General features: G+C 54.7%; 1 protein-coding gene across 1 annotated transcript in view; it reads left to right on the plus strand.

Annotated features, from left to right (window-relative positions):
* Nucleotides 1-10631, plus strand: part of SK (small conductance calcium-activated potassium channel) — a 123969-nt gene extending 113338 nt beyond the window's left edge. The window contains exons 11-14 of the mRNA XM_037223225.1: nt 957-969; nt 2400-2527; nt 2940-3009; nt 10246-10631. Coding sequence (XP_037079120.1) covers nt 957-969; nt 2400-2527; nt 2940-3009; nt 10246-10623 — 589 coding nt within the window. The 3' untranslated portion in view covers nt 10624-10631. The remainder of the gene's footprint in view (nt 1-956; nt 970-2399; nt 2528-2939; nt 3010-10245) is intronic.
* Nucleotides 10632-19432: the final 8801 nt, after the last annotated feature.

A 19432-nucleotide genomic window follows, 5' to 3' on the forward strand; every position in this document is an offset into this window, starting at 1 on the left:
CGTTGTGCATTAGACTGTTTTTGACAGAGCGTTTCTCTATTGATATTTTAAAAGGTCCGAAAGTCATATTTAGCTACGCTCACCTTGCAAAATGAGAAGCGATTGTCTTGTTTACGTGCAGCCCCCATATTAGAAATGAGGATACTGAGGCTTCGAGACATACTGCGGACGGCTGAGATATATAACTGTGTTCTCAGCAAGCCTGCAGAGCCGCCTCTCTCTCCCTCCTCTCTCTCTCTCTCTCTCTCTCTCTCTCTCTCTCTCTCTCTCTCTCTCTCTCTCTCTCTCTCTCTCTCTCTCTCTCTCTCTCTCTCTCTCTCTCTCTCTCTCTCTCTCTCTCTCTCTCTCTCTCTCTCTCTCTCTCTCTCTCTCTCTCTCTCTCTCTCTCTCTCTCTCTCTCTCTCTCTCTCTCTCTCTCTCTCTCTCTCTCTCTCTCTCTCTCTCTCTCTCTCTCTCTCTCGCTCTATCTGTCTTTAACTTGCCTGTATTCACGGCATTCTGCAGCAATTCCGCGACGTCGAACTTGAAATTCAAAGGGCCGCAATGCCTAAGGAATGTTTTCACCACCTTCTGGCACGTTGCTGTTGTGAAAAGACTCCCAAAAACACGTGCCTCGTTGAAACTGGTTAGAAAATGTTCATATTGTAAGAATGTGGCACACAACAAGATTTGCGTTTTTCCGGAGCATATTGGAGATATCAACCGATACCGAGCAGCCAATCCCAGCCTGTGTACCGCCCCCCCCCCCCTTCGAGCACTGTTTAATCTCGCGCTCTGGGGGCGTCTGGTCTGCCGTCTGGGGGAGTTTGGACCGTTGTGCGCTTGCCGGCCGCTCTCTGGTTGGCCAACTGTGACCTGTGGGAGGGGCCGTCGGCCGGTCGGGTCGTATGGCCGCCAGACGCCGCCCGTTGTCGCGACGCCCTCCCGTCCTCTTGTTATTCGCCGCCGCTGCGGAGATTTACAAAAAGGGTTTCCGGAGCGTCGGTCGGCTCTCGTCGCCGGGGCGGCGTCAATTACCACGCTCCACGGCCTGAAACAATCTCGGCGGCCGAGCCCAACCGCCGAAAATCACGCCAGCCAGGTCGCCGCCGGATTTTCAGGCGACAAATCCGACCTGGGAGACGCGTGCCGCTGGAAGCGAATTTGTCTGTTGGCGCGCTTCAGCGGAGTGAATCACGAGCGATGAATAATTACGCCGGATTTAATTGGTGCTTGCAAAGGACGAACAACATTGCTGCACGCTGAGCAGCATTGCCACCACCAATGGCGTCGGCGTAACTTCCAGAAGTGCTCCAAATTAATTGCCAATTTGGGTGGCGTGTTGACCTGTCTCATGTTGAGACGTAAAACGAAGTAATTGACGTTCGCTGTTTGTATTTTCTTTGCATAGTCAATCATAACTTAATGCAGGGAGCTTCATGCCCCCAAAAGACTGAAAATATAACTGGTTGCTTTTGCTAAGAAAGCATGCGTACGTCTTCCATAGGTTCGAAGTACCGCAAAATGTAGCCAACACTGCACAATGAATTTTGCTAATGAACTCAGGTGATCAGCTGGCTGTGGCCGGCCTGGCCTAGTTCCGGTATTGCAGCATCGATCGGCCTGTTAGGGCCAGCGGCGGTCAGGACGCACACCGGGCCGGGTCGGCCGACGCGGCGGCTCGTCGGACGCCGCTGGGACCCGCACCCACTCAGCCGCACGCATTACGCTAATGATCACGCGATGAAAAACGAGCGTGCAAGTAAGCAGTCATACCTTCCTTGCTTCGTGACATAACGGCACGTGAGGCGCACAAAGGTATATGCGCCACGTGCCATGGCACGACACTGTCCTGCAGTGTCCCCAGCGATGTCCACTGCACGCTGTCGAAACTGCCCTGTGGTTAACGACGGGCACTGCGCGTTGTCGACACTGCAGCCGCGTGCGCTGTACGCTCCCTGCGATACCCAGTGGCGTGTTTAACAGCGCACATCACTCGCTTCCAGCGCTGGCCCGTGGTATGCTTAACGACGTCTCTTTTACTCATCGGCGCTGTCTTGTGGAAGATAGGATTACGTGCATAAGTTCCACGCCCTCGACACACGCTGTGGCATACGCGACGGCGTCCATCATATGCTCTCGGTACTCCCCAGTGATGCATGAGGAGCAATATACCGCACTGTTCCGGGAAGCACCCTACTCCGCTCATGCTCGGTCCGCTGTCGCACAGACGTGCACGCTATGACGTGCACCGACCAGCCTTAGTACAGCCCTGCGACACGCAAAGCAGAACAGTCTGATCAGACTGGGAGGATATCGTCAGCGTTGTCCGTGACCTTTGGTCTGCGTGCCCCCCCCCCCCCACGTCCGATGTTCTGCGTCATGTACGCTGTCTGCTCATGCCCGCCCGTCTGCTCCAGTTGAAAAACTCGGCCGCCAACGTGCTGCGAGAGACGTGGCTGATCTACAAGTACACCAAGCTGGTGAAGCGGGTAAATCCCGGCCGCGTGCGCACGCACCAGCGCAAGTTCCTGCTCGCCATCTACTCGTGAGCGAGACGCGCGGGATGAGGCGCACGGCGGACCACGGCCTGGTGTGCACGCTTTCCGGCTTGAAGATGTCGGAAATCGCGGGAGACCAGTAGCATTTAGATGCTATTGGTCGTAGAAACCTAGCTGCCGTTGACTTATTCGCTATGATGTGGTGGATAATGGATTCCAAATGTTTGGCTCAGGCTGACCGCGCCGGTTGTTCGAACCATCTCGCGAACGTTCAAGTCATTAGTTTCGTGTTGCGTTATTTCGCTCTGAAATACATCAGCATAGTTTTGGAATGTAGCAAGAGCGGATGACTGATTTAATTTTCCTCCGACATGAAAGGCAGCACTGAACACGCAAAACATACACACAGACGTCTTTTGTGTAGTGAGATACCTTTTTACCAATGCTATTCCTTTTCAGATTGCGAAAAGTGAAAATGGATCAGCGGAAGCTGATGGATAATGCCAGCACGATAACGGACATGGCAAAGGTAGGCTGTGTGCCGCGTTGAGGTTGACCATTTAGTTATTAGCTCCTTTTAAGACTTTGTTTTATCTTTATCGCCCCTTCATTGTTGACATTCCTATCGGTAAGACGTGGTCAGAAAACCATTGGCGACAGATGACTGTGGTTGTCCAGTCCCTGGCGCAGAATATAAGCAACGCTGCTGTGTGCTTCTCCTCCCTCCGCTGCCGTGTGGTTCTATTCCTCAGATGCCGTGTGCTGCTACACTTCGGATGCCATGTGCTGCTATACCTCATATGCCCGGTGCTACTATTCCTCGGATGTCGTATGCTGCTACTCCTCGAATACCGTGTGCTGCTATTCCTCGGATACCGTATGCTGCTACTCGCCGGATGCCGGCCGTTGTGATCGCCATATCTTGCAGGCTAATCCCTGGTAGCTGCTACCTGGCAACACGAATCTGGTCGTTCAGGGGTGCAGCCAGGATTTTTTTAACGGTGGGGGTGAGCGATGCTCGCGGATTACCCATCACGACAATTTTTTTAAATCCTGGGCCTAAAGGGGACCCTACTGGACTAAACCCCGGTGGCCATCAGCACACAGGAGCGGAGTATAGTGTCGATCGTGCAGCAAGACACGCTCAGAGTGGGAACAAGCTTTAGTCTATGAGTAAAGAGCGGAAGCGCCAATGCTGTAGAACGCCAGCAGGGCATCCGCCTTCTCTTTCTACCGCCGCTGGCCCTCGGTTCTGTAGGTGCACGTTAAAGTAGCGCAATTTGTAAATAAAACATGGCCAGTTACGTCACTTCCTGTGAAGGGATGCGACTAATGTGATCGGCTCCCTGCACCTGACCAAACAAAGGTCATTCCTAGCTGAAGTGTTGAAGTGAAAAGTGACCCTAGTCTTAACGACACCGCAGCGAAAAAGGTTTTTACGTTCTGCACATATGGCATCACATGTGATCTAAAAAGACAGCGTACCTACGTGATCAGCGCCGGCTGCCAAATGGTGGGCCAACCTGACTACCACCAGCGCAGTGCATCTCCATCTGGCGGCGCTGCATCCGTCGTTACTGTGGTGTACGCTGCCGGAGAGTGATGCCGACATTTCACACGAGCTCGGCCAACAGCCCAACTTCCAAAGGCCCACTCGCCAGTGAAGACGGACGGGGCCCGTGACCGGCTTGCGGCCCATGAAGCGATGTAGCCCTGGTGGTGGCTCGTGCAGACAGGGCCCGCAGCCTCCAACAGCTCTGTAACCGCTGCAGAGGAGCGGCCACGGCACCCATGTCTTCAGAGCCGTAGTTGACTGGCTGACAACCTTAATTGAATGGCTGATAGCCTAGCCGTTCAACAAAGTCTCAACCACCGTTGTCATGACCTGCGCAAGTAGGAATAATTATTTCCAGACATATTCTCGAATGCGGCAGGTGTCACAAAACGTTCCATTGGAGCCAGCAAACGGAGCTGTCACCTGCTTGGTTCTCCATACTTGTTGGCGGCGCAGTTCTCGGTCGTCGCGAACAATGCATGCTGTGGACAGTGCTTCTTTCGTCCGTCACCAATAAGTCTCTGAGTGTCGACGGTCGTTTGCTGTCATCCTGCAAGCATGGGCTTAGCCTCACACCACTCAGGGACATTGACGGCTATGCAAAACGCCCCGCTGAAATGGATGGGAACTAACGAAACATTTTTGTGCTACAATTTATCCCACAGCAACAAACTTTGCCACTTCCATCGCGCTTTGTATTCAAATGAATCTGTATGGGTAAAAACGCTGTCGTAATTCTCCTTGAAAAAATAGACTCCATATGAATCAAAGAAGTGTGTCACAACTTTCCAAAAGTTCAACTAAAACAGGACTGATAGTTGGACCAATGCCTTCAGCGCTCAGGAAAGCTCGCCGAACTCATGTCAGACGTCACTGGACGAGCAGTGAGTAGCTTAGCAGCCTAGCTGACCTCCCCAGCTGACCCCGACCACGGAGGTCATGCACTCCAGAGGGGTCGGGTGCGCCGGCGATCGATAGAGATGACAGCGGTGGCGGCTGTGTGGGGGCCATTCAAGCCAATGCAAACTGTCCGGCCGTGGCTGTCCAATCGATCCCCTCCGCTGGCCCATCAGCGGTGGCAGCGTTCTCCGCGTGCGGCGCGCCGGCCACGCTCTCGCGTCCTCCTGTGCGTGATCTGCGCACATGGTGTGGGTGTGGATGGATACAACCAGGTGCAGTCCCAATGAAGTTGGCGGAGGAGGAATTCCTTGGAGTTTGGAGAGTTGGAGAGATGTCATTTAGATGTGTTTGAAAAGGTTGGGAGAAAATATTCGCCCTCCACCCCCAATGGTGCCCTTTCTGCCCACTGTTTCCATTCCCTCGCGCATGACGCTGCTGACTTGATGGTTCCGCCGTAGCTATGGGAAAATCTAATGATACAGATGACACGTATGTCGACGTGTAATGCATGAAACTGTTTGAGATTTCTGAGATGTGAACGGCGCTTCATTCTTCATAGTCTATTTCGTTATTGACTCCGACTCCTTTATCCGTGACCATCGCCCTTGCTCCCCATAGCCGCCGGTCTCACGTCAACACTAGTTTCCTTTGGACCTTCCCATGTACGGTCAGTAACATGTTTCTGGGATCTACTGCTTTCCTGATCCACGATCACCCGCTCCCCTAGTTCCCGGATCACCCGCTGCCCCAATCCTTTTCCCCTGGTTTCTGGAGTTATCCACGTGGCTCAAGGGTGGCACGACTTGCCTTTTCATGGATTTCCTCGTCCCGATTTCCGCTGCCGCTGACTTCCCGTTTCCTACTAGGGTGGGACCCACGCTGGTCGCGGGATCTCTCCACAGCGGGCCGGTGCCACTGTCCGCGGGATCTCTCCGCAGCGGGCCGGTGCCGCTGTCTACGGGATGTCTCCGCAGCGGGCCGGTGCCGCTGTCCGAAGGATCTCTCCGCAGCGGGCCGGTGCCGCTGTCTACGGGATGTCTCCGCAGCGGGCCGGTGCCGCTGTCCGAAGGATCTCTCCGCAGCGGGCCGGTGCCGCTGTCTACGGGATGTCTCCGCAGCGGGCCGGTGCCGCTGTCCGAAGGATCTCTCCGCAGCGGGCCGGTGCCGCTGTCTACGAGATGTCTCCGCAGCGGGCCGGTGCCGCTGTCCGCGGGATGTCTCCGCAGCGGGCCGGTGCCACTGTCCGCGGGATCTCTCCGCAGCGGGCCGGTGCCGCTGTCCGCGGGATCTCTCCGCAGCGGGCTGGTGCCGCTGTCTACGAGATGTCTCCGCAGCGGGCCGGTGCCGCTGTCCGCGGGATGTCTCCGCAGCGGGCCGGTGCCGCTGTCTACGGGATGTCTCCGCAGCGGGCCGGTGCCGCTGTCCGAAGGATCTCTCCGCAGCGCGCTGGTGCCGCTGTCCGCGGGTCGTGTCGCCTTTCCATCCGTGCCGCTCAGTCCCAGCGGACCCGCCGCCAACATCGCCCGGCTTTATAGCCCCGCGGAGCCTAGCTGCCACAGTGCAAACTGACCATGAAGCGCTGATGTGGCGCACTTCAGAAGGCTTATTCATTATCGATGTTGAACCAGCCATGTGGTAATTAGATCCAGTTACATCAAGCGGCCTGAGTGTGAACACTGAGTTGTGGTGCGGCGCGTTGGCACATGATGGGTGTTTCAAGGCGGGACAAGTTTTGAGAAGCGGGCATCCTGCACGGCAAACTGTGGCTCGCGATTAAAGACGTCGTTTTCGTCCTTTTAATGTGCTGAGACGCCAACAGTCTGACGGATTTTGTCATCTCCACCTCTACATCAGCCTCCAATTTGATAGCCGAGAGACTAGTACGTTATTGTTGTTGAACTGTAGACCTTTCAAATTTAGTGGCACCATTCAGTGCATGTTCATTACGGTCAATGGCATTTTATCTTCCCAAATGGTGTCGCCATGTTGTTACTCTCCAACTCTGTCCCTGGTCTCAACTGAGGTATCAGAAAATCGTCATTCCAAGAACAGAGACAGAGATTTAATAGCCGAGAGGGACAACAGAGACGTAAGATTGCCCCTTCTCAGTCCCGAGCACCCTGACGTCGCATCGTCCCACCACTCTGACCTCCTTGTCCCGTCACTGCGACCACTGTTGCACTACTGTGACATTACTACTGTCCTAACGTTCTGCCTCTCTCCGCACCACCACTTTAACCTCTCACCACCCTACCAGTACGACCTCCTCAATGTCTTACCATCTGGAGTCCTACAGTGAACTTTCCAACGCCCCACCACTGGGACTACCCTCCTGCCGCACTGCTGCGACACCCTCACTGTCCCACCACACTGAGCTTCCGCTGTCCCACCACTGACCTCCCCTCTGTCCCATCACCCTGACCTCCCGGCTGTCCTCCACCCTGACGTCCCCGCTGTCCCACCACTCTGATCTCGCTGCCTGGCTGGGAGAGGCCTCTCCGCCTTTCGCACCAGACGCAGTACCCGCTGCCCCGCCAGCAGATCCGTCACAGTGGGCTGAGGGGCACGCCTGTGGCGCCAGAGCTATCATTTCCGGCGGGAAATGGGGCCGTTCATCAGTACGGGCTACACCATGATATTGCAGGCGAGATGGGAGCAGCGAATCCTAACAGGGGCGAGCGGAAGCCAGCCACGAAGGACCTGGAATCCGCTGAAAAACAGACTCAGGTTCTGGTTCGGGTTTTTTATCTTTTTTTCTCGATCTACCCAGTCCACCAGAAAAAAAAAATTGTTTTTTATCATCTTGGACCACGTTCTGTAGAAGTAAGTTACAGCTGCACTACCCAGCATTCCTTAGTTGCCTCATAACGATATAAGTGGGTTCCTTCTATCTCGCCATTATAATACATGCCTATTCATTGCCACTCATCAGGCAGCTTTTGAATCTTGAGCTCACCAAAGGAACAGCGATGTGCTCGGAACCCATCAAAACTGGTGCTCTCAGACCTTAACCTTACCAGCAGACAGCCCTCAGTCTCGAAACCCCAACAGTCAAGCCCTCAGTCTCATCAGACAGCAGCCAGTCCTCGATCCCATCACTCTAACAGCCAGCTCTCAATCCCATAACCCGCCAACCGTCAGTCTCATCACCCAACAGCCAACTTTCAATACCATCACTCCAGAATCCAGCTCTCTGTTACATCACCCCAACATTCGGCCCTCGGTCGCATCGCTCAACAGCCAACCGTCAGTCCCATCATTAAGGCAGCCAGCTCACAGTCCCAACATGCTAGCAGCCAGCTCTCAAGCCCAACATTCCAGCAGCCTGCTCACAGTCCCATCACTCTGGCAGCCAGCTCACAGTCCCATCACTTCAGCAGCCAGCTCACAATCCCATCGCTCCAGCAGCCAGCTCATAGTCCCATCACTCCGACAGCCAGCTCACAGTCCCATCGCTCCAGCAGCCAGCTCATAGTCCCATCACTCCGGCAGCCAGCTCACAGTTCCATCACTCTGTCAGCCAGCTCACATTTCCATCACTCTTGCAGCCAGTTCACAGTTCCATCACTTTGGCAGCCAGCTCACAATTCCATCACTCTGGCAGCCAGCTCACAGTCCCATCGCTCCAGCAGTCAGCCCACAGTCCCATCGCTCCCGCAGCCAGCCCACGGTCCCATCGCTCCAGCAGCCAGCTCATAGTCCCATCACTCCGGCAGCCAGCGCACAGTCTCATGACCTCGTCGATCGTCTCTCACCGCCCACCTCACCCTCCAGCCGTCCGTCCACCCTCACCCTCCAGCTCCGTCCGCCCACTTCACCCTCCAGCCGTCCGTCCGCCCTTCCGACAGTCATATCTGCCGAGCCAGGATCTGTGCGGAGGCTGCCATAATGACGACAACCGGTGCCAGACGATCTGATCATTACGGGCGACGTTCATTTCTCCGAGCGGCCGTGTGCTCTGGAGGTGCCACATCCAATCAAACATGACGCGCCCGGTAATGGCGGGTCACCCGAGTCGACACCGATGACTGTCCGAGGGTAGGATGACCGGCGCGCTGGTGGGGATCTCCCGGTGCCGCTCGCCTCGTCCGCAGAGGCGGGGCGCCCTAAAGGAGCACCGCAGTGGAGAGGGGGAGAGGTAGGGAGAGAGAGAGAGAGGAGGGGAGTGAGGGAGGGAGGGAGGGAGGAAGGGAGAGAGAGGGGAGCAGGACAGTAGATTAGAAAAAGAACTCTTCAGCTGTTGTCAACCGTACCAGAAGCCAATGAGTCCCAAAGGGTTGGACATTGACATGTTGTTTCCACCATCTTGCTCTACGCCACTGTTGTATTATTTATATGTTCTCCTGGGTGCAGTCATAAACACCGTTCAAGCACGCTTCATTTTTTCTCGTGGAGAAGCAGCCGAGGTAGCGGAATTCTCGAGCGCGGAGAATGCGGCGGCGGCGGCGGCGGCGGAGCGCCCGCGTGCTCGTATGTCATCACTCGCACATCCGCCGCGCCTGCTCATATCAGCGCCATCCAAACTGGGGCTGTGACAAATTACGACGGTTGGCGCGCCGCGTTCGCCAGAGGCCGGCGTTTTGATTAAAGAAGCCTACTCCCGGCTATCCGGCGGCCATCGATTGCCGCGTCGTCATGTCAGCCGCCGCCTTTGACTCGGCGCGCGTCACACGGCGAGGGAATTTTCCATTTTCGCGGAGGATAGGCCCAAAATGGAGGGCGGATCAGGGCGTGGAGGAGTCGGATCAGCCGGCGGCGGCGATGCGTCGGCGGACCATTGACGCAGTGCGCCGCCCAGAGGGCCGCCAGTGGAGCCGCTGGGAGATTGCCGTGTCCTTGCCCTCGTCGGCGCGACGTGACGCCTCCCACTGACTCCCACACCTTTTGCTTAGGCACGACTGCTGAGGATGCGTCGTAGGCCGCTGCTCGGTTTGGCCCTGAAGCGACATGGCGCTGTCTGTCGCTGGCCGCAGGACGTTCTGGTGGTGCTCGTACTGGCAGTCTGCTTGGTTTCGGGTTGTGCCTGGGCGTGGCGGGACCTCGGGACCCCAGCGCCACGATGGAACAGCCGTGTTTGTTTAATCGCGTTTGTGGGCCGATGAAAGTCTGGTTCCAGGATGGCCTTTCACACATGAACACTCGGTCTTATTTCCTGCCCGGTTCACGTTCCCGTTCCAGAGACCTTTGCGCCCCGTTGCATAAACCACAACGATGCACGGTCATAACCGCCCCTGAGCGACGTCAGAACGAACGCGCCATCAAGAGTGAACCCACTGACACCGCTTACAGTAGCTGGCGCGCGTGTTGCAGGTGCAGAATTCGGTGTACGAGCTGGTGGTGGACATGAACGCACGCCAGGAGCTGGCCGATGAGCGCGTCAGCAGCATGGAGGAGCGGCTGGCCAACGTGCAGGAGCAGCTGGAGCAGCTGCCCGAGGTGCTGCAGCGCTGCCTGGCCGCACACCAAGAGCAGCTGGAGCAGCGCCGGCAGCCGCATACACTGCACCCGGAGATGGCGCTGCAGCGATCGCCGCCGCGGCACCCGCCCATCACGCGCTCCACCAACGTCACCTCGCTGCCGGCCGTGCCACCGGTGGTACGCAGCAACACGGTTAACACGCCGCCGACAGCGCCGCCGCCGCCGCGCCGGACGCTGCCACACAACCACCTGGGCACAGGGGACGCGTGACGCCCCGGCCGCGCGCCGCCGCCGCCGCTGCCGCCGCCGCCGCCGCTGCCGCTGCCGCCACCACCACCGCCGCTGCCGCCGCCGTCGCTGCCGCCGTCGCCGCCGCCGCCGCCGCCGCCGCCGCCGTCGCCGCCGCCAAGTGCCTTGCGGAAAGGAAACGAACTTGTGAGGGATACTTCTGTGATCTAGGGCGCAGTGGACGGACAGCTGCACGTAGCCTACCGTTACATTTCATTCCTAATGCTGAGGTTAAGCGCGCGCCGGCCGTTCGTTTCAGGTTGTGATGATTCTGTGCTGGCCGCGGCGGCTCGCGCGCGGGCGGTCGCATGGTTTAGCGTGACAAGTAGCGTCTAGTTTGTTTTACACGTTCGCGGCGGGCGGCCTTAACAAGTCCCGCTTAGGCGTGACGTCCGGGCGCCGGCCAGGTCGGCTCGGCCATCATTTTCAGAGGCCGTCGCCGCTGTCCCGACTGACGGTTGCCGGTCGCGTTGTTGACATTGTTTTGAGCTGCGCGCTCGGCGAGACTCGCCGCTCGTGCTCGCCGCGCTGAACTCGGCTGTAAATAGAGGTCCGCGCGGCTCGGTCCACGCGCTTATCGCCTCTGCTGCTCCCCGTATATGTTGTCGTACTGTTTCGTGTTCCGATTTAGTTGTAAGTGCGTCTTCAATGTCATGTCTTATTTTTCGGTGCGCGCAGCCCGGGGCGCACTTATGCGGCTCTCCCTCTCTTTCTCTCCCTCTCTCTCTCCCTCTTTTGCTCTCTCTCTCTCCCTCTCTCTCTCTCCCTTTCTCTCCCTCTCTCTCTCTTTTGCTCTCTCACCCTATCTCTCTTTCTTTTTCTCTCTCTCTGCTGCGCCCCGCCACTTGCTGGTCGCCTATCTTTTCATCTGCACAAGAGCTGAGTCAGATCTTGTGAGACCGTAGCAACTGCTGCGTCTACCCTCGTCGTCGTTGTTCCTTTCACTCCTCATTATGCCTGCCAGCCCCCGCCTCTTCTCCCGCTACCTGCCTCATGTCCTGTATGCCGGTTCCACTGCCTCAAGCGGCCGTTATTTTCACAATCTCACCCTCGCCGGGCTTTCCGCTTTCTCTCCCGCGGCCGAGTGTCCACGCACCGTCTCTGGCGCCGCGACAGCCAAGCCTCTCCCCTTCCCCGCTCCGTCTACCACCAGCCAAGCGTGCATCTCCCCGTTTCTTCAGAGTATTCGCTACCTCCCACCAGTCACAAAAATAAATTATTACACTATTACGCGTGTGGTGGCGACGGCCGACGCGGCGCGCGGGGGCCGAATCCGCCGACGGGCCGGCCGGCGCGTGTAGGCCCGCTCGGGCCGACGTGCGTCGAACACCAACGGGCACAACCTAGCCCGATATGCATGGCGGACGCCGCTCAGCGGCGGGCCGCCTGCAGCTCGCCAGCCCGGCATACAGCCGATTATCAGCGGTGGAAAGCAGGCGGCGACGGCAGCGCCCCTGTTCGCTGTCAGCCGGCGCCCGCCTGCACGGCACAAGCGCTTCCGGCCGCATACGACGCTGGAACGGCCTGCGGGCGGTCCGCGCTCACAATCGCCGGGAATCCGCAGCAATGAAGCGCCGAGGCGGCATAAAAACCTTCGGCTAACTTTGTTCGGGTCTAAGGCGGGAAGTTTTCAGAAGTTGGATGGCTTCAAAGAAACATTTACGGTATCGGTTTTAAGTCGGTAACTAAATCGACTCTCATTTGTGAGGGCTTAATCATGTTTAAATGTGACTTCGACACGTTCGCCAGGCGCACATAAACTTTTCCCTTTGCAAATCATACTGAGTGCGACTCAAAACCTGCAAGATGAGAACACCAACGAATAGAAGTAGAAAGCAGAGTCATGTTAGGAATCCACATACGTATCGGTGCTCTCCTCGAACGCCGCAAAGTTATACACAAAGCAAAGCCGCAACTTTTGAAGAAGACCGGTTTCGTCTTTGCCTTTTGCCTCATCTGCCGCGAGCCCTGGCCACGGAGGGAACCCAGCCTCCAGCTCGCGGTTCGACCTCCAAAATCCCCACCCGGCCGCCACTCCGCCGCGACCACGCACGTCCGGCACCGGCGTCAGCGGCGCGGCCGCGGCCCCCCCCCCCCCCCCCCTCCTACAACCGGCCGTCGAGGGGCCGTCCAACGGAGCGGACGGGGCCAGCGGGCCGGCGTCGACGCATTAGTCGCACCGCAACCGGCCGGGCTCGGCGGCCGGCCGGCCGCCCGTCAGCGGAGACATTAGGCGCCGCGTCGCTAACGACGCGCTGCCGAGCCGACGGGGCGGGCGGTCCGCCGCGGCTGGCGCTGTGGCGGGCGACGACCGGGTCGGCTCGTGGCACCCGGACACCGCTGGGGAGTGGCAGAGTCACATGGAGGGAAAGGTAGATGCATCTGATCTGTATTTGGAGAAGAGTTTACGTGGGGATTCATGTGCACTCGTTGCCACGGCTATGGCCTACAAATGCTTGGCAGTGCCTAGTTTGCATTTTTGCGGTTAGTGGTGAGGTGACAGTTACGCTCTACACAGCCGTTTTGCACTGCAAGCTATTTGCAGCCCTGAATATTTTGTACGAATCATGGTTGTGCATGATGCCAATTATTTTTGGCTACGGAGTTGGGCTGTTGGGTTTGGGCATACTCTTCCCTGAAAGATCTGCAATGCTTATTGTCTACATACTCTTACACTGCACACCTCAGTGTGACGTGCACATCGCTGCTTTGGCCTTTACTACACACGGCCGTATCTGCATCCCATCGGGCGGTTGCGAGCGGGATAATTGCTGCTGTCATGCCCACCGCTGCCAGCACTGCATGGCCGCGACTGAATCGGCCGCGACACGACGGCCATTCTGTCACACACCATTAATTCACGCTGCAACCCCCCCCCCCCTCCCCCTCCTCCAGCATGGCACCGCACGGCGTCGCTAATGAAACAACCACTGGGCACAGCGGATCAGCTACCGTGCGGCGATCCGCCACATCTCACCCATCCCACACGCCGTGACCCACCCCATACGCCGTGACCCATCCCATATGCCGCGATGCCGCGACCCATCCCACATGCTGTGACCCATCCCACATACCGTGACCCATCCCACACGCTGGGGCCCATCCCACACACCGTGGCCCATCCCACACGCCGTGACCCATCCCACACGCCGTGACCCATCCCACACGCCGTGACCCATCCCACATGCTGTGACCCATCCCACATACCGTGACCAATTTCACATGCCGTGACCCATCCCACATACCGTGACCAATTCCACATGCCGTGACCCATCCCACACGCCGTGTCGTCTCAGCAGCAACACCATCTTCGATATATCCACCCCCATGAAAAGGCGACTGCATGGCGGGAAGATGGCAGGTTCCAAAACAGTGCATATATCGCGTGAATCTAGGCTCTATGCATAACGTGTCCGGGCGCCAGCTGAATGCGACACGTTCGGGCGAACGTGGGCAGCCAGTTTGGGCTTCTGAGGTATCAAACGTATGACAGGTTCACAGGGTAGGTGGGAATATATGTGAACTTGCTGTGGGAATATATAGATCTCTATGCCGTACTTTTCGCGTCAGTTCGTGTCAAATTAGGAAAAAAGAATCGAATTCTAGACCAGTGCTCATAGTCCCTTCGGATCTGCTAATGCAGCCACGTTTAACCTAGGCCTCTTGTCTGAGCAAAACGTCACCCAGAGGCATTTCAGATAAGTGGCCTCATCTAACATTTGGAGCGTCAGAATGACAGAAACCTTCGGCATCATTTTGATATTTGAACTTGAAATAACACCAAGGACTGTCTTGGGCGGCAAGTTTCTCATCTTCGAGGCCTTGTTAGGTCAGTGACCAGCTCTGAATTCGTTAAGTCAACATAACAAAAGTGTTTACCGCCTTGTGATCAAGGAGTCTTAGGTATGTAACAAATGGGAAATTTTGTCGTTTCCCCTACTAGCACGAGAACATGTTGTCGGTAACACATCGGAGGTAAACCTCTAAAACCTCATGTGTTCTGGATCAGGGTGACAAGAGGAAGGCGTAGGTCACACTTAGGCAAGGGGCGTAGTTTCGCAGAATGAATCGGGGCGGGGGAGGCTGGGCCGTGCAAATAATCATGAAACCCATCCTGAAATTCACCAACAAGCGGATTTCTCTCCGGATTTCGTCCACTTTTCTCTCAAAATTGAGGGCATTTGGAGCACAAGCTTGGGAAGCCGAAGCTTCCTCCCCCACACCCAGCTGAATAGGAAGCTACACCCCTACACTTTGGTCCAGATCGGACTGCTGAACATGCTGGCGAGCAAGCTTGCCACGTAAGGTTTGCATTTGTAGCGGCTGGCTCCGCGCCGTTTGAAAGCTATGAGAACGGCAAAGAATATGACTGCCTTGTGCTAAGCAATGCACAGTTTGACGTAAGAAAAATGCCTGGGTGTTGGATTTTTGGCATTATCAGTTCAGAGCTGTAATCTAAAGTTATCGATTTTCAACATATCAGGCTCAACGATATGATCCGCTGACCTGACCTGACCTGATGACCTGCTCAAGGAGCAGGTCATCCTGGCGCTCAACTATTTGCAGCTGATGATATGAACACCAAGCCTCTGGGTTAGCAGCGTGGAGAGCCAAGAACCTGCAAATAGATGCGCAACATGTCTCCCAGACCCAGGGGAGGCTGCGAATCACCGATTGGAACCTCTCAACAGTTTGAGGCCATCAAGGCTGTCATCACACAACTTCGTGTTCGAGAGAAGCGCACCCATCATGCTCCTACTTGGGTTCCCTCAGCTTCTGCAGTGACGACCGTGATGAGCGTCAAGGTCAACAGGGTGAACGTCTTCATTTCAAAGAATCCTGGTCATCTCATCCGACGTACCCTTCGAATTTAAGCGGAAACCATTTCCCGTCAGGCGGAGCTAGACGGTGACCATGCAAACCAGCCTAGGTCAGTCTCTGGAGGTCATTAGTCTCCACCTGACTGAGCCAGGGTTTTCCCGGGGTCGAGCTTACGTCGGCTGCTTCAGGGTGAGCAGCCGACCTGTTATTCCTGTTACGAGAAAGCAAGACAAAGAATATTGCGTACAGGAAAGTTCTGCGACCGATGGCTAATCCTTGGTGCGGGAGGTCAGCTGCAGCAGGACCGTAACGATACACTAGCATCCAGCCAGCATCGCCCCGTGATAGCATATGATGACGTGTAGGACGCCGGTTCCTCGGCGCTAAATCCGTCCGCTCCCAGCAGTGCCTGAGCCAAGTGGTGAACGGCAATGCTGTAAATGCGAGGGGCACGTGACCCCACTGACACGTCAGCTGGCCATACGATTCAGTGGAATGGGAAGACATGTTTCGTGTAAGAGTTCCTTACGGGGTGAGTTGGATTGGTACGTAACCTCTGCATATTGCATTACACCGATTGATGGCATAAAATACAACAAAATGCAACCATTTGATAGTTCCTTTACAGCACACTTTTTCTTCCTCATCACCGAGGCACCACCTGGTATCCCAGCCCGTTTGAAATAGTCGTGAAAGCTATCCCATAAATTAAGTTTTATCCCATACATCAAGATTTCTAGTACCAAAATACCTTTTGTGTTGACCTTTACAGATTTGCCATTTACACCTGAAACAGGGTAAACCACTAACAGTAACAATGATTCTTAAAATCGTCTAAGAGGGCACCTCAGTATGCATGACTCCGTCCAAAACTTTGTTGTCACATCAGCTTGAAAGCTTTCCTAAGAATTTGCCTTGCTGACAACCATGGCCTCACTTCGATCTGCTACACGTCCGCGACCCTGAATAGTTTATCCCATTCCTTTTCACCAAAAGATTGACTATTTAATCGCTCACTTTTATACAAAGTTGTGTACCAATCAAGTCAATCCAAATTTCGGCATCGTTACACCGATCCATTTGGAAGCTGTTCTGAAGATCCTCAGGGATCGAATTGACTCACCTCCCTCTCCCCCCCCCCCCCCCCCCCACACCCGGGCGAGTGTGAAGGCGGAGAAAGGCTGAGCCGATTTATTAGAGCGACGGCTGTCAAACAATGGAACATCGTTCGACAGTCGCCAAACAGCGGAACTTCGCTGCCTTCGCCTTCCCTGTGTCGCACCAGGCGGCAACACCGCTGGCGCTGCTACATATTTCTTACATATCGTCACCTGCCTGAACCGACTGCCTCCTGTTAATGGTGAGCCTCAGCTCAGCAACACTCGCGCGATTGCGATATGTTTTCAGTGGCGTGGCCTCGGTCCTCCTTTCCCCATGTAAACGAAACACGTGCTTCCTGCAAAATACTCAAACATTCCTTTTTCCCGACGCGCTGCCACAGACGGCGGTCTCTGAGATCGAAACAATTTGTTGTCGTGGATCGTCACAAAGGCTGAGACCGTCGTGCGCGCATAGAATGCCTTCATTGTGCATCGCCTGAACTGGCCGTATGGCCAATACGCGCAGACAGGTAGACGGAATCTCGAAGTTTATTGAATCAAAACACGCTTTCAGCTCGCTTTGAAACGTGAAGAACCAGCGCAGTTGACGTTGTTAAAGCACTGCCTCCAGTCACAGCACATTGGTTCACATCTCAGGGACGCACGCCCTGGCTTGATGAGTTTTCTAAAACTGGAATGTTTAAGTCAATTATTGTGTGTGAGACGCTGCGCTCATCGTTTTTCAAGCTTAGAAGCATGCTGTCAAAGGTCTCATACTTCCTCCTGCATATGCATACATTTTTACTTTTTCCGACACAAACGAAGCATGACTTCCTGCTAAATGCCAAGACATTCATTCCTCTTGCGCTTGTTTAGCCGACGCCAATATCGCGTAGTCGTAAACTCACGTAATGGATCGCTACGAACGATAAACTGGCCGTCTGATGCACAAATTTCACGAATCCGCTCAGCTGTCTGCGCTTTGCGCCTGGCTTAAAACATTGGGCGCAGACATACAGACACACAGACAAACAGACGAAAATTCAAGACGGAAACAGGACGGATAAACGGACGAACGGACGGATGGACGAGAGGACAAACGGGCAGACGGACAGTGAGAAATTATTGGATTAGACATGAATCAGGAGGTAGCTTTTTAGCTGCCACGTGGAGCTCTCCCTCTGATCTGGGAGTGCAGGAGCATTGGCTGACAATGTATCAAAAACAGCTGCCGGTGAAACTATAGTGTCGCCATTAAGTTTGACCCCCCTGAGATCTCAACAACTAAGAAAGCTAGAGACACAAACTTACAGGGTGTCTTGATCTGAACATGAACTCACTTAGGTCAAAGTTTGAGCTTCCTAGGTTGTGACCTTCAGGTCAAATAAGGTCAAACAAGGTCAAATTCCAGGCTGGTCTCCAAAAGGGCCCCCAGAACCTAGGCAATTGTTTCTAAGCAAAAGGTCACAAACCCATTTGAGGCCAGTGACCTTGTTTGGTCTTTTGAAGGTCATGGTGACCCGAAAAATACAATACTGCTCCGAGTTTTGCATTTCAATAAGCGACAAAGATTGCACTAGGCGGTGTGTTCCTAAAGCAAAATGTCGACCCGGGTCATCTTAGGTCAATGACCTGTTCCGACCTCAAAGAAGTCAATGGAAGATTATAACGTGGTTCCTGCTGTCAATACATTTGAAATGAACACCACAAACTGTCCCATACAGCAAGCCCTAGAGTAGTAAATCTGGTTGGTTTTGACCTTGGTCTGACCTTCATAACTGACCTCAGGTCAACGTTGTTTGCTCATTCAGTATTTGTGGTGCCTAAGAAAGCATCTCAGGGATGCATGACTTGGTCAAACACTCCGTTATTCTATCAGATTAGACGATTCCACAGAAATTGTCTTCGCTGAAACCATGGCCTGACTTTGACCTGCCGTAGGTCAGCGAGCTTTCAAGGTAAATCTAAGCTTTTCACGTCAGACGATTCGCCGTTCAATTGTCTACAGTATGCAAAATTTGGCGCGGCTACGCCATGCCGTTCGGAAACCATTCTGGAAAAACCTTCCGGGGATCAATTTGACCCCCTTCCCACCCGAGCGCGTGTTAAAAAGCGGATTGTCTGGTATCACAAATTAAGATGCACCTTGCAAGGTCGCTGATCTATGGCAGGTCAAGGGTAGCCATGATGTTAGCGGATGCAATTTCTAGAGAATCGTTTAAACTGATGCAACAACGGAATGCTAGGCGAAATCATATACCTCTGAGATACTTTCTTAAGCAACGAAACACTTGAATGAACAGATTACGTTGAGATAAGGTCAGGTATGATGGTCAGACCGAGGTCAAAACCAACCTGTTTTATTAAGTTGGGACTTGCTGCATAGGGTAGTTTCTGGTGCTCATTTCGAATTTATTGATAACAGGAACCGCGTTACACATCTTCCATGGGATTTCTAGAGGTCATAATAGGTCACTGACCCAAAATGACTCAGGTTAACATTTAGTTTTAAGGAACACACTGCCTAGCATAATCTCTGTCGCTTATTCAAATGCAACAATCAAAGCAGTCTTTTATGATTTGGTCACCATGACCTTCAAAATGCCGAAAAAGGTCACTGACCATGGAAGATCATGTGACATTTTGTGACCTTAGAACAGTTATCTAGGTTCTGGGGGCACTTTGGAGACCAACCTGGAATTTGACCTTGTTTGACCTATCTGACCCGATGGTCATGGCCTAAGAACCTCAAACTTTGACCTAAGTGAATTAACGTACCGCTCAACACATCACGTGAATTTGGTGTCTTTAGCTCTCTTATTTTCTGAAATCTCGGGGGTGGGGGTCAAATTGACCTCCCACCCGAGCGA

The sequence above is a fragment of the Pollicipes pollicipes genome, unplaced genomic scaffold, assembly GCF_011947565.3.
Source record: "Pollicipes pollicipes isolate AB1234 unplaced genomic scaffold, Ppol_2.1 Scaffold_4881;HRSCAF=5763_pilon_pilon_pilon, whole genome shotgun sequence".
In the NCBI taxonomy this organism is placed as follows: Eukaryota; Metazoa; Arthropoda; class Thecostraca; order Pollicipedomorpha; family Pollicipedidae; genus Pollicipes; species Pollicipes pollicipes.